Raw genomic sequence first — 13,100 nt, 5'->3', positions numbered from 1 at the left:
TAGATAGCTAGTGGGAAGCAGCCGCATGACACAGGGAGATCACCTCGGTGCTTTGTGACCACCTAGAGGGGTGGGATAGGGAGGGTGGGAGGGAGATGCAAGAGGGAAGGAATGTGGGGATATAAGTATATATATATATCTATATATATATCTGATTCACTTTGTTATACAGCAGAAACTAACACAATGATGTAAAGCAATTGTACTCCAATTAAGATGTTAAAAAAAAAAAAGACACATTCACCCCAATGTTCATTGCAGTACTATTTACAATAGCCAAGTCATGGAAGCAACCTAAATGTCCATCGACAGATGAATGGAAAAAGATGTGGTTCATATATGGAATATCACTCAGCCATAAAAAGGAATGAAATTGTGTCATTTGTAGAGACATGGACAGATCTAGAGACCGTCATACAGAGTGAGGTAAGTCAGAAAGAGAAAAACAAATATTGTATATTAACGCATATATGTGGAATCTAGAAAAATGGTATGCATGAACCAGTTTGCAAGGCAGAAACAGAGACACAGATGTAGAGAACAAACATATGGACACCAAGGGGGGAAAGGGGAGGGGTGGGATTAATTGGGAGATTGGGATTGACATATATACACTACTATGTATAAAATAGATAATTAATAAGGACCTACTGTATAGCACAGGGAACTCTACTTCACTTCGCTGTACAGTAGAAACTAACATAGCATTGTAAGACAACTATACCCCAATTAAAAAACAAAAGAAAATATACTGTCAAAAAGCATTATTTGAATAACATTAATAAAGAAATGTGTATTAGTAATAAAAATATCATACCCTGTTCAACCAATGAAGGAATTTATACAACATCACGTAGTAAATAGTCATCAATTTTCACTGAGGGAATAAGGTAGATCTGCATCATTTACATCTGACATTAGTTCAGTTCAGCAAGCATTAATTGTGTGCAGGGAGTCTGCTAATTAGTGGGACGCCAATGATGGCTAAGATGACTGTGTCTGCCCGGTCCCCCCAATATCTTACAGTCTGCTACATCTTGGAATGTTTTGATGAATATTCCACTAGAAATATTTACATAGTGTAAAAGGAGTAAAGAAAAAATGATGTGCTTCATTCTGGAAATTCCGAGAAATCTTCTTGTTGGAAATTGCATCTCAAGTGAATCTTGGAGGATAAGACAATTTGGTCAGAAGAATGATGGAGAGGGTACTGCAGTTGGGGAGGGTATCTAGGATGAACACATGTTATGGAAGCAGGTCATGTATTTGGAAATACGGATAGTTTGTATTAGTGGAGCATAAAGTACAACATGGAAATGATAGGACATTAAGACAGCAGAGGTAATAGGAAGGGCACTATATTTCAAGCTAACAACTTGGACTTTATAGGCAAATGTAGGATCATAAAGTGTTTTAAGCACAGGCGTGATATGATCTGATTTGCATTTTAGATTTTAAATCAGCAACATACTTTACACATAGAATTCGACAAATGCTAATGGACTGATGAATCTGTGTCACAATATATCGATCCTCAAGCAACATACAAATCTTTTACTTCACATATGTCTGTGTGATGAACACAAAATACAATAATACAAGTATTATGCAAAATGAAATATCTAATGTAAATAGGAAAACATGGGTTGACATTCAGAAGTGTTTTTACTTTTCTGCCCAGTTAAACTGATCTACACAGAAATTCTTACCAATTTTAATGAATAAATGTTGCACTGGATTGAATGTTTCCCCCAAATTCATAACCACCCAGCAACTCAAAATGTGGCCTTATTTGGAAATAGGGTCTTTGCAGATGTAATTAGTTCCTTTAAGATGAGGTCATACCGAATTAGAGTAGATCCTAAATCCAATGACTGGTGTCCTTGTAAAAAGGTCATGTGAAGACACAGAGACATAGACACACAGAGGGAAGACGGCCACGTGAAGGAAGAGGCAGGCATTGAAATGATGTGGCAACACTGGTCAGGGAACACCAAGAATTGCTAGCAACCACCAGATGCTAGAGGAGAGGCATGGGATGGTTCCTCTCTCTGAGCCTCCAGAAGGAACCAACGCTGCTAACACCTTAATTTCAGACTTATGCTCTCTAGAAACATGAGAGAATAAATCTCTGTTGTCTTAAGATACACAGTTTGTGGTATTTTGTTACGACAGCCCTGGGAACCTAATATACATACACCTGGCAGCATCTCTTGCCTAGGCAGCACGGGAGCCACAGCAGTTAGTCTGTGGTCCTTAGGAGAGAATATTCCCATTGGCACAGCATGAAAAGGACAAAACACTGTCCTCCTTCTAACTGTACTCGGCACCTCTTGATCTATTCCCCCCGCCCCCCGGCTAGCACTTATTTTCCACCAGGATTTGCATTGGGTAACATATATATATAGGCTTTATTAATTATTCATCCAAATTGAAAGCGTATATAAAAATGACTTTGGTTTGTGTGTATCCTGGTTTGCCAAGGTGCTGACCTTACTTTTATGAAGACTCTGGTTAAAAGCTAATTTAGTATTTGTCATCAGAAAATGCTCACTGCTTTAATCAATGCACCATGTAGGGATTTTGTAAGATGCATGTTTGAGTGCTTCAGACATAAATGATTTTTAAAAGTTATTAGACTGAGACCTCTCCCGTCTGCTTCATGCAGTCCCTTTGGTACAGAGTAAGAAGATTAGCATCAGTGTTTTGGGAGAAAGCTTACACAGTCAGAAGACATTGGGAATATCATTAAGTTTTAAAAATAATAGCATGCACTTATTTCAACTAAACTTGAGGGAAAACCAAATGTAGAGGGAGCAGAATGATTTAAAATGAGTCTAAATTGGAATTCATATTATCATCAAGACAAGTCAGGAAACAGAAACAGCGGAAGCCCTAAAGGCTTAAAAGCAGTGGCCTGGAAATAAACTTCTCCCTCCACCTGGAACAGAGTGAACTTCTTACTTTCAACCTTGAGAAGTATCTAACGTCTCAGATGACAGAGTAACCATGGAAGGACTGCAGAGAAGAAAGATGACAAATACGAGGGGAATTACAGTAGGTACACACTCCCACAGAAGCAGCTTCATACTGATACTTTTCCTTCTCTAGTTCTTCTGGCAAACTTTGAAGTACAAACCCATTCCTTAACCTGCAGGTATAAGACAGATCTCAGATAAACCCCCTAAAGGGTTTCTAAAAAGATGAGAGAATTCATTTCTTTTCCCTAGGAGTGATCAACGCCTAGTATCTCCTTGCTGGACTCTGGAATACACAGGATTGCTGTGATTAAGGGGGCAAAATGGGAGTGTATCTGAGGGACACTTCCCCTCTCAAAGATCCATGATTCCCTTCCCACTGAAAACTCAAACAAAGCCCTTGAGGCAGTAGCTCACTAAATGGAAAAAAAAAAAAAAGAAAAGAAATAGAAGGCCACCTTCTACGAGACCACTCTAGTCTGAATTCCAGTATAGGTAAGTTTAAATCATCGATTAACTTTGGAAAAGTTGCCCATAACAAATATGTTTAACACATCTTTTTCTTATTATAAACATCTATATTTTTCTTGTAAAAGACATAAATATATTTTGCATTCTTCATATATAGATATTTGAAAAATAATGGGATCTGGACATTGGTTAGGAAAATGACCTGATTAGAGGAATGACCAGTCATAAATTTTTGATAGTACAGACAGCTTCCATGATGATTAAATTATCGTTTTCCAAACTAAGAGAAAAAAAATTAGAGATTGCCATTTAAAAAATAAATGTTAAAAAAAGGACACAGGAGAAAAATAAGAAGCAGATGTTTTGGTTCTTATAATCTGTACCATCCAATATGGGAGCCAGTAGTCATGCTACTTAAAACTCAAATTCAAATGAATGAAAATTAAACACAGCTTAGTTCTCAGTTGTCTTAGCTACATTTCAAGTGCTCAGTAACCACATGTGGCTAGCGGCTGGAGCAGATCTAGAACACTGACATCTTTTATAAAGTTTTATCTTACTTTATGTTGCCAATTTATCATTTACTCCACTGGCATCTATTGGTACAAAGGTTAATCCTGTTTCCCAAAGTGTAGGATTATTTTCCCCCCAGAGAGGTTGTAAACTAGAGAAGTCTAGCATCCTATTTAGCTTCAAGCATTTCTCCTTCATGTCTTGTGATTGCCAAGGCCCAGGATTGATGGAAAATCTCGTGATAGCACTAACAATAAAAAAAAAAAAAAGACAGGGTTGGCTTTAAAAACTACTCAGTTAGAAAAACAGATAAATAGAAGACAATTCAACAGAAGTATGGGCACAGTTCTTGAACAAACCCTTCAAAAGAGAGGGTATACAAATTACAGTAAGCACAACCTCCTCAAAAATCAGGAAAGTGTTCACTAACACTGAACTACACATAATGAACAAACACCAGAATGGCTGAAACTTTCAAACGTTCATTTCTAAATGTCTGAATTTGTGGTGCAACTAGGAACCCTAGTACATTGGTTTTGGCCGTCTAAATTGATAAAACCACTTTAGGAAATTTTTCTCATTATTAACAAAGTTAGACATACATATATCCTAATTTGGTAGTACCCCTTCCTAGCTCTATACTTATGAAAAACGTTCATAGCAATTCTATTGAAATAAAGCAAAAACTGGAAACAACTCAATGTTTATTAACACGAAATGAATACATAATTGTAGAATAGGCATACAATAGAATAATATTATTCATGAAAATAAACAAATACCACAAATAACAACATGGGTAATTTCACAAATATTTTGAACAAAAGAAGTCAGAGGGGAAATAATGTATATTTTATTATATCATTTAAAAATTTTAAAAACTACACTAATCTATGGGGATAAAAATCAGGTGAATATTTACCTTTAAGAAGTAGTAGTAACTGGGAGGGGGCTTGATGGGTGCTTCTGAGGTGTCAATATAATTGACTTAACCTGATGAAGGTCACATGGGGTTCACTTTGTTAGAATTTAGGAGCAGGAAAACAGTAGTGGTGGTGAGCTCTTGTTGTACCACCAGGATGTCTGGTTTCCCTTTCAGCTCTGTCACTTAGGCTGTGTGCCTTTGGGAAAATTTTAACCCTCATTATTTGTATCCTAATAAATACTACTACTGGATTAATTACTCCGCCTTCTCTCTTACCATGTTTTTCTTATTTACTGTGATATTATTAACACTTAGCTTATTTCATGACCCATGGAAATTGCTCAATAAATAATGAGTAATAAAATAAATTACATACATCATGTTTCCATGGAGAATATTACTTATTTTTCATTTACTGAAAACTGAACATGCCCCTTAGAAAATATGTCATGCAGACAAAAACATTCTGTTTTGGCCTTCCCGTCATGATGCTGAAAGCTAGAATATGTATGAACACAGAGTTCTGTTCCCATGAATACCCAGACCACATAGTAGAAAGGCTCCCAGTTTATGTTGAGGGTCATTTTAGGCTTCTGAAAAGTTAAATCTTCTTCCTGAATATCTACATTCTCCTGAAGAACTAAATCTGTCTCTCTACTCATTATATTTGCTACTATAAAGTGATGACCAAATAAAAGTAACACCTATGGAATTTATTAAATGATCTCTTTGGCCCTTTTTTAGTAACCAGCCCAGTCTTCACATAGCAGTATTGCCCATGTATAAATATGATTTGGTCATCATTACAGGTACTAAATTCATATAAAGGTGAAAGCTTTATATACTTTTTATTATAAACTACCAAATGTTTGGTTAATTTTTAAAAGCTTGCTCAATAGGACATTTGCATTTTCTGATGACAATTAAGCTTTTGTTGCTATGGGTCTACAGGAAGGGATAGGGGAGAGTCTAATAGGAAACTCCTTCCGTGAAGCTGATCTCCTGATTCCCTGCCCTATCTGTATCCAGCATCCCTCCTCCCCCAGCAATTAGAACAGGAAGAAAAACTTCCAGGGAGGAGATGACTATTTTACCAGACACTTCATATTCTAAACCTAGTGTCTGGGGGAATTCCCTGGCGGTCCAGTGGTTAGAACTCAGTGCTTTCATTGCTAAGGGCACATGTTCAATCCCTGGTTGGGGAATTAAGATCCCGCAAGACGTGAGGCGCAGCCCCATCAAATAAAGTCAGTGTTTGCAAATCGTGTGTTTGCAGACTGAATGTGTAGTACCTAGTGGCCTCCAAAAGCCTCAAATAATCTTTAAAGTAATTCTGTGTTAGTACTGCCTTCATAGAAGCAAATAAGATCCATCTTCTCCAGAAGAAGCCACCATCAACCTTCACCTAAAAGAAGTTCCACAGATAAAGTTTTGAAGAAACTGAGGTCACAGTTCAAGAAGATGGATGGGCATAAAGTTAAGGACAAGAAGGACAGGCAGATAAGAATGCTAAGAAGAAGGAAGAAAGGAAAGAATTAAGAGGAGGAAGGAGAGGAGGAGAAAGCACCACTAGCGAAACCAGCTGAAACAACAGACAGCAGAATGACAATCCTTAAAACTCCATATATTGGAATCATTAGACATAGATATAATGTATTTAAAAAATACAAAAGGGTAATCAAAAACACGATTAAAGGAAAAGAAACTTTTTAGGTGACTAAGTTTTTTTTTGTTTTTTGGCGATACGTGGGCCTCTCCTCTCGCTGCTGTGGCCTCTCCCATTGCGGAGCACAGGCTCCGGACGCGCAGGCTCAGCGGCCATGGCTCACGGGCCCAGCCACTCCGCGGCATGTGGGATCTTCCCGGACCGGGGCACGAACCCGTGTCCGTTCAACGGCAGGTGGACTCTCAACCACTGCGCCACCAGGGAAGCCCCCTGAGTAAGTTTTTAAAAGGAACTAATAAAACTTTTAGACATATAAAATATAATTGACCTTAAAGCTCAGTGGTTGGCTTTAAAATAACAAAAGGTATATATAATTAAAGAGAACCAGAAGGAAGTTCTTAAGACTGTTTTCAAATCCATCGTAGAGCCAAAAAGATGAATAAGAGTGTAAGTTTCTGTTTTTTAAATATTTCATAAGACTTCAAGCAACTTTATGAATAAGCTTTGCTGTTTTTAGTCTACTGAACAGAAATCATTTCCCAAGTCCTCTACTTAAGGTGCCCTTAAGATATTCTTATATGTGTGTTTGTGTAAAAATGTAAATATATATTTATAACATACAAACAACCTTATATATTATTTATATAAAGAAACATTGCAACTTACTGTCAGAGAAAGCAACTAATATTAAATAATTCAAAATAACAAAATTACTCATTAAATGAAGATGACAAAATCTACCACAAATTTCGACAGAATGGTACTCACAGTAAGAACAGCCGTAGACCTCAATTCTGAGCCCAATGCGGCCTTCTCCGTTCCAATCCAGAGGCACGATGCGCACATAGCGGGCAATTACTGGATGCTGTAAATCATGTCGAACCACACTATCGGAGTTGACGTTCCCAGGAAATGCCTGAAAAATAAACGGGATTCGAAAATTAGGGGAAAATACTTTAGAAACAACCATGTTCTCTATGTGCTGCAATAAACATAAGTTTTCTTATCCAACGGAGGGATTTCATATACTCTAAACCATAAACAATTTGAAAAAAGCTTCTATATGTTCTTTATTTGAAAACACGTCCAATTTTAAATGGGAACTAGGCCAAAGTTTCCATGGGCCCTTTCATATGTGGAAATGCACACATATATTAAAAGAATGAAACACTGTGGCACGCACTGTAGTATCCAGTAAACATTTAAATTACGAGTTCTATTATTTCACATTTAAACTATACAATAAGCAATTTTTCACAGAATCCAACTGTATTTCTTGCTTTTTAAAAATCTCCTCTATGTTACCTTCCCATACCATCATTACAAATTTGAAAATTTTTTCAACATAAGCTCGGTAAAAAGAGCAATTGAATATGTTGTGCAGAGGCTTGGGACTTCTACCTTTTATTAGCATAAATATATGAGTGGATCAGAAACATGTTTATTTCATTTTTCTTATTTATAGAAGATTCTGTCAAGAATCATTTGCCATGAATCTTTTTTTATGTTGAAAGTTCATATTGTCTATATTTTTTCAGCAGAGAACAAATGGATTTTCTTTGGGCATGGCTATCATTCATCAGCAAACATTTATAAAACATTTACTGTATAATAAGTATAAAGCAAGATAATACGGGGGCACAGGGATAGGGAAAGCCATAGATGCCACACTCAAAAAGAATCTATAAGAAGAATTTAATAATAGGAAAAATGTCGGTATAAAATTACAATTTAAAGCAAGGACGATTTAAATCAAGAGACCATGATATTTTAGAATATGTCAAATAAATGAGAAATATATGTGTTTACTGTTTTAAACATGAGTCACTTCATTTCATATATACATTCTAGTTGTCCCTACATTAGGTAACTTTAGTTTTTGGAAAGCTATATTCTACATGAGATCCTCTTTTATATTTATTTAAATAATCTCTTAAATAAACATTGAAATAAAAATTTTAAAAAGAACACTGAACTTTTTTAGTCACGAAAAGATACAACATAAACACTATATTACATTGCTAATCTGTTATATTCTTGACCTAAGGTTTTGAATTTGCTTCTATATAAAGTCAGGAGTTTCATGTTTTTGAGATATCTCTTTTATAACAAGTTTTAAGAGTTATAAAATTAATAAGAGGCAAGTAAAGAGATGCTTTTAATAAAAAAGTACATAGCAGCTTTGAAACGGAAGGCTCTGGTTTAAATGCACACAAATATCACAAAGGTAAATTTGTGGTATAAAGTTGGTTACCCAGCGCTCATTCTCCAGTCATACTCCTGGCCTCCAAAATACAAAATGTAGGGCTTCCCTGGTGGCGCAGTGGTTGAGAGTCCGCCTGCCGAGGCAGGGGACACGGGTTCGTGCCCCGGTCCGGGAAGATCCTACATGCCGCGGAGCGGCTGGGCCCGTGAGCCATGGCCACTGAGCCTGTGCGTCCAGAGCCTGTGCTCCGCAGCGGGAGAGGCCACAACAGTGAGAGGCCCGCGTACCGCAAAAAAAAAAAAAAGCAAAACACAAAATGTATAGTGTAAGACCTAGTAATACAGGGAGCATACTGAAATATTTCCTCAAGATTTAAACTATTTTATAGAACATAAGATGGCCCCAACAATCTGCATCGTGGGTAATAGTCTATAACATGTACAATTTCATGCTTTGGAAACTGGGATCCTCTTTAGTAATGATTTTTGTTGTGTTCTCCTTGGTTTTCCTCAAGCTACATACTACCACTGCCTTTTCAAAATAGCCACACCCACTTCAATCCTTCATTGGACAAAACCATTTGAGCTTCAGGTCTTAAATTTCATCACTTAAATAGACATCTTCTTTGCATCTTGCTGACAACATTTGATTAAGGGAAATAGTAAAAAGTTTTTTTTTCTTTTTAGGTATTTTTCTAACCAGCTTTTTAGTTTTACAAAGAAGCCACAAATCTAACTATTTTATTAAACCATGGCTGAATTTTAATATCACTATTGGTTGTTCTGTCTTCAAAAGCAATACCAATGAGAATCCCTGAATAAAATCACCTGAATTAAATCCTTGATGGCAGATAGGTTAATCTAAATATTATGTTTTTTTTAAAAAAGTATTTATTTATTTTTGGCTGCGTTGGGTCTTCGTTGCTGCGCGGGCTTTCTCTAGTTGCAGTGAGCGGGGGCTACTCTTTGTTGCGGTGCGCAGGCTTCTCACTGGGGTGGCTTCTCTTGTTGTGGAGCACGGGCTCTAGGCACGCAGGCTTCAGTAGTTGTGGCATGCGGGCTCAGTAGTTGTGGCTCACGGGCTCTAGAGCACAGGCTCAGTAGTTGTGGCTCATGGGCTTACCTGCTCCATGGCATGTGGGATCCTCCCGGACCAGGGCTTGAACCCGTGTCCTCTGCATTGGCAGGTGGATTCTTAACCACTGTGTCACCAGGGAAGCCCTAAATATTATCTTAAATAATATTCAACAAAAGCCACCAAACAATTTTAACTTAAGGGTCAATTATATGCTTAACGTGGTGCTAGGTGGTATATGAATATTAACAACAGCAAAGACAGCAAGTAACTTTCTTGGAACCCTGCTTCTGAGACATTTGTAGCCTTAGGAGGCCTGAAAGAAGAAAAATACTCCTCGGCGTTTCTCCTCTACTCCCAGTGCTTTATTTCTGACACCAGATGTAGGGGTTTTCCCACACGTCACACAATCCTTTATGGACACCAGCTGGCGTCCCATAATTTAACTTAATTCTAATACTATCTACCTGGAGATAGATTCAGATCCCACAGGTTAAGGGCTCAGTCCCACAAGATGACCCCCACTTCAGATGCCAATCTCAAGTCCAGTTGGTCACTTATGCTTCTGACAGACCATACGACAGAGGTTCCACGACTACCTCCTTAGATTCAATCACTTGCTGCAGAGCTCACAGGACTCAGGAGAACAGTTTACGTACTAGATTACTGGTTTATTATGAAGGATGTAACTCAGGAACAGCCAGATGGAAGGGGTGCATAGAGCAAGGTGGCTGCGAAGGGGTGCCGAGCCCTCTCCACACGTACCGCCCTCCCGGCGCCTACACTTACCAAGCTTTCTGAACTCCTGAACTTCTGGGTTTGTATGGTGGCTGCAGTATTCAGGCATGATGATTAAATCACTGGCCATTGGTGACTGAACTCAATCTCCTGCCCCTCTCTCCTTCCCAGAGGTCAGGGTAAGGCTGCAAATTCCAACTCTCTAATCACACAGTTGGTTCCCCTGCTAACCAGCCCCATCTCACAGTTACCTAGGGGCTTTCCAAAAATCACCTCATTGACACGAACTCAGGTGTGGTTGAAAGGAACTTGTTATTCATAACAAAAGACACCCATTTCAGCTTTATTGCTCTTGTCACTTAGGAAGTCCCAAGGGTTTTAGAAGCTGTGTGACAGAAAACGTGGATCAAGACAGAAAAAAAATATTTCTTTTTATAAATCATGATGTCACAGGCCTTACTGCAAAAGGCAGCAACAAAAGGAAGTACAGAAGTGCGAGGCATAGCTAGTAATTCCATAGTACTTGGAATCCTATGAAAACTATGTAATCAGGAAAACTACAGAAAGAGATAGACCTCAGCTGGGTCGGAGGGCAGAATGGTGTTCAGGAGGTAGAAAGGGAGTAGGACACAGGAGAGAACAGGAAAAGGCTGGCATAAAGAAGGAGCTCAGATCTAGGGCTAGAGATACCCAGAGTCAAGTTGTAATTATGCTGAAATTTTGTTCTTTAGGGGTAACTTCTCCAGACCTCAGTTCTTTTCATTCCTTCTCCCTGTGTCTGTCCCCCCAAAAGGATTTGACTAGCTTATCTGGAAAATCTACTTTAGAACTAAAATTGTGGACTCTGAAAACATGAACTAAGGTATATTCAGGAATAAGTAATAAGGACATAAGTCTGATTGGAAGGAGGTATTTATATTGGAACATCATGAATGTTTTAAGAAGTTCTGTCTGATTATGGACAAAAGAACCTAGCATGCATTTCTTTTTTTTAGATGACAGAATGAGAGCCATATTCAGGAGATCCTAGGTGGTGGGAGATCATAGTGGGGGCAGAAAGATTAGCAACAAACAGTTAAGAGTCGATGCCACATGGTGGTAAGGGAAAGTAAGAAAATAAAAGAGATCTATTTCAAAAGAAGAAGTAACAACATTTTGAGAGAAGGGAGTAAGAGAAAAGATACAGAGCAACCTATTCCCAGGTATTAACATATTGGCATTGGTGACAGAAAGAGGGAAGGGGGATAAAACAGTAGACATCCATTCCTTCCTTCCCCAGCAAACTCTACTCTTTAAGTAACAGCAACCAGATTTTCTTTAAACATTACCCAGACTTCACTCTTAATCCACCTGATCCAGGAGAGGCAGGTGCCTCTCTCTGACACCAGGGGTGGGCACCTAACTCAATGAGGCGCAATTTTAGCACTTCTGCTGGAATAATTCATTCACATATTCACTCATTGATCCATCCACTTATTCATTCGCTCAGGAAATATCTGAGAGTCTTTTATGCACCAGATACTGTTCAAATCACTGGGGAGACAGGGGTGAACATTACAGAGTTTCAGTTCACATTTATATTATTAAAGTACATAGTGTGGCAGTACAGAGTGGAGCAGATAATAAATAAAATACAATGAATATATTTACAATAGCCAGGACATGGAAGCAACCTAAATGTCCATTGACAGAGGAATGGATAAAGAAGATGTGGTACCTATATACAATGGACTGTTACTCAGCCATAAAAAGGAATGAAATAATGCCATGTGCAGCAACATGGGCAGACCTAGAGATTGTCATACTGAGCAAGTAAGTCAGACAGAGAAAGAAAAATATCATATACTGCTTGTATGTGGGATCTAAAAAAAATGTACAAATGAACTTATTTACAAAACAGAAATAGAGTCACAGATGTGGGAAAGAAACTTATGGTTACCAGGGAGGTAAGGGGGGAGGGATAAATTGGGAGATTTGGATTGACATACACACTACTATATAAAAAATAGATAACTGATAAGGACCTACTGTATAGCATAGGGAACTCTTCTCAACACTCTGTAATGACCTATACGAGAAAAGGATCTAAAAAAGAGTGGATATATGCATATGTATAACTGATTCACTTTGCTGTACAGCAGAAACCAACATTTTCCATCAACTATACTCCAACAAAAATTTAAAAAAATAATATACAATGAATATATATATTGAATATACCAAGTTATATAATATGTATATATTGTTATATATTACAGGCATGCCTCATTTTTCTGCTTCACAGATATGGTGTTTTGTTTTCTTTTTCTTTTTTTACACAAATTGAAGGTTTATGGCAACACTGACTGCAGCAAGTCTACTGGCACCATTTTTCCAACAGCATTGCTCACTGTATGTCTCTGTGTCACATTTTGGTAATTCTTGCAATACTTCAAACTTATTATTATTATACTCGTCATGGTGATCTGTGATCAGTGATCTTTGATGTTACTACTATAATTGTTTTGGGGTGCCATGAACCATACCCAT

General features: G+C 37.8%; 1 protein-coding gene across 1 annotated transcript in view; it reads right to left on the bottom strand.

Moving 5' to 3' along the window:
* The window catches only part of CNTNAP2 (contactin associated protein 2), a 2,003,631-nt gene that overhangs the window by 1,204,772 nt on the left and 785,759 nt on the right, over positions 1-13,100 (bottom strand). The window contains exon 5 of the mRNA XM_024742848.1: positions 7,322-7,469. Within this exon, the coding sequence (XP_024598616.1) occupies positions 7,322-7,469 (148 nt within the window). The remainder of the gene's footprint in view (positions 1-7,321; positions 7,470-13,100) is intronic.

Source organism: Neophocaena asiaeorientalis, unplaced genomic scaffold (assembly GCF_003031525.2).
Source record: "Neophocaena asiaeorientalis asiaeorientalis breed wild unplaced genomic scaffold, Neophocaena_asiaeorientalis_V1.1 scaffold798, whole genome shotgun sequence".
Taxonomy (NCBI): domain Eukaryota; kingdom Metazoa; phylum Chordata; class Mammalia; order Artiodactyla; family Phocoenidae; genus Neophocaena; species Neophocaena asiaeorientalis.
This window is presented reverse-complemented; position numbering and strand designations above follow the sequence as displayed.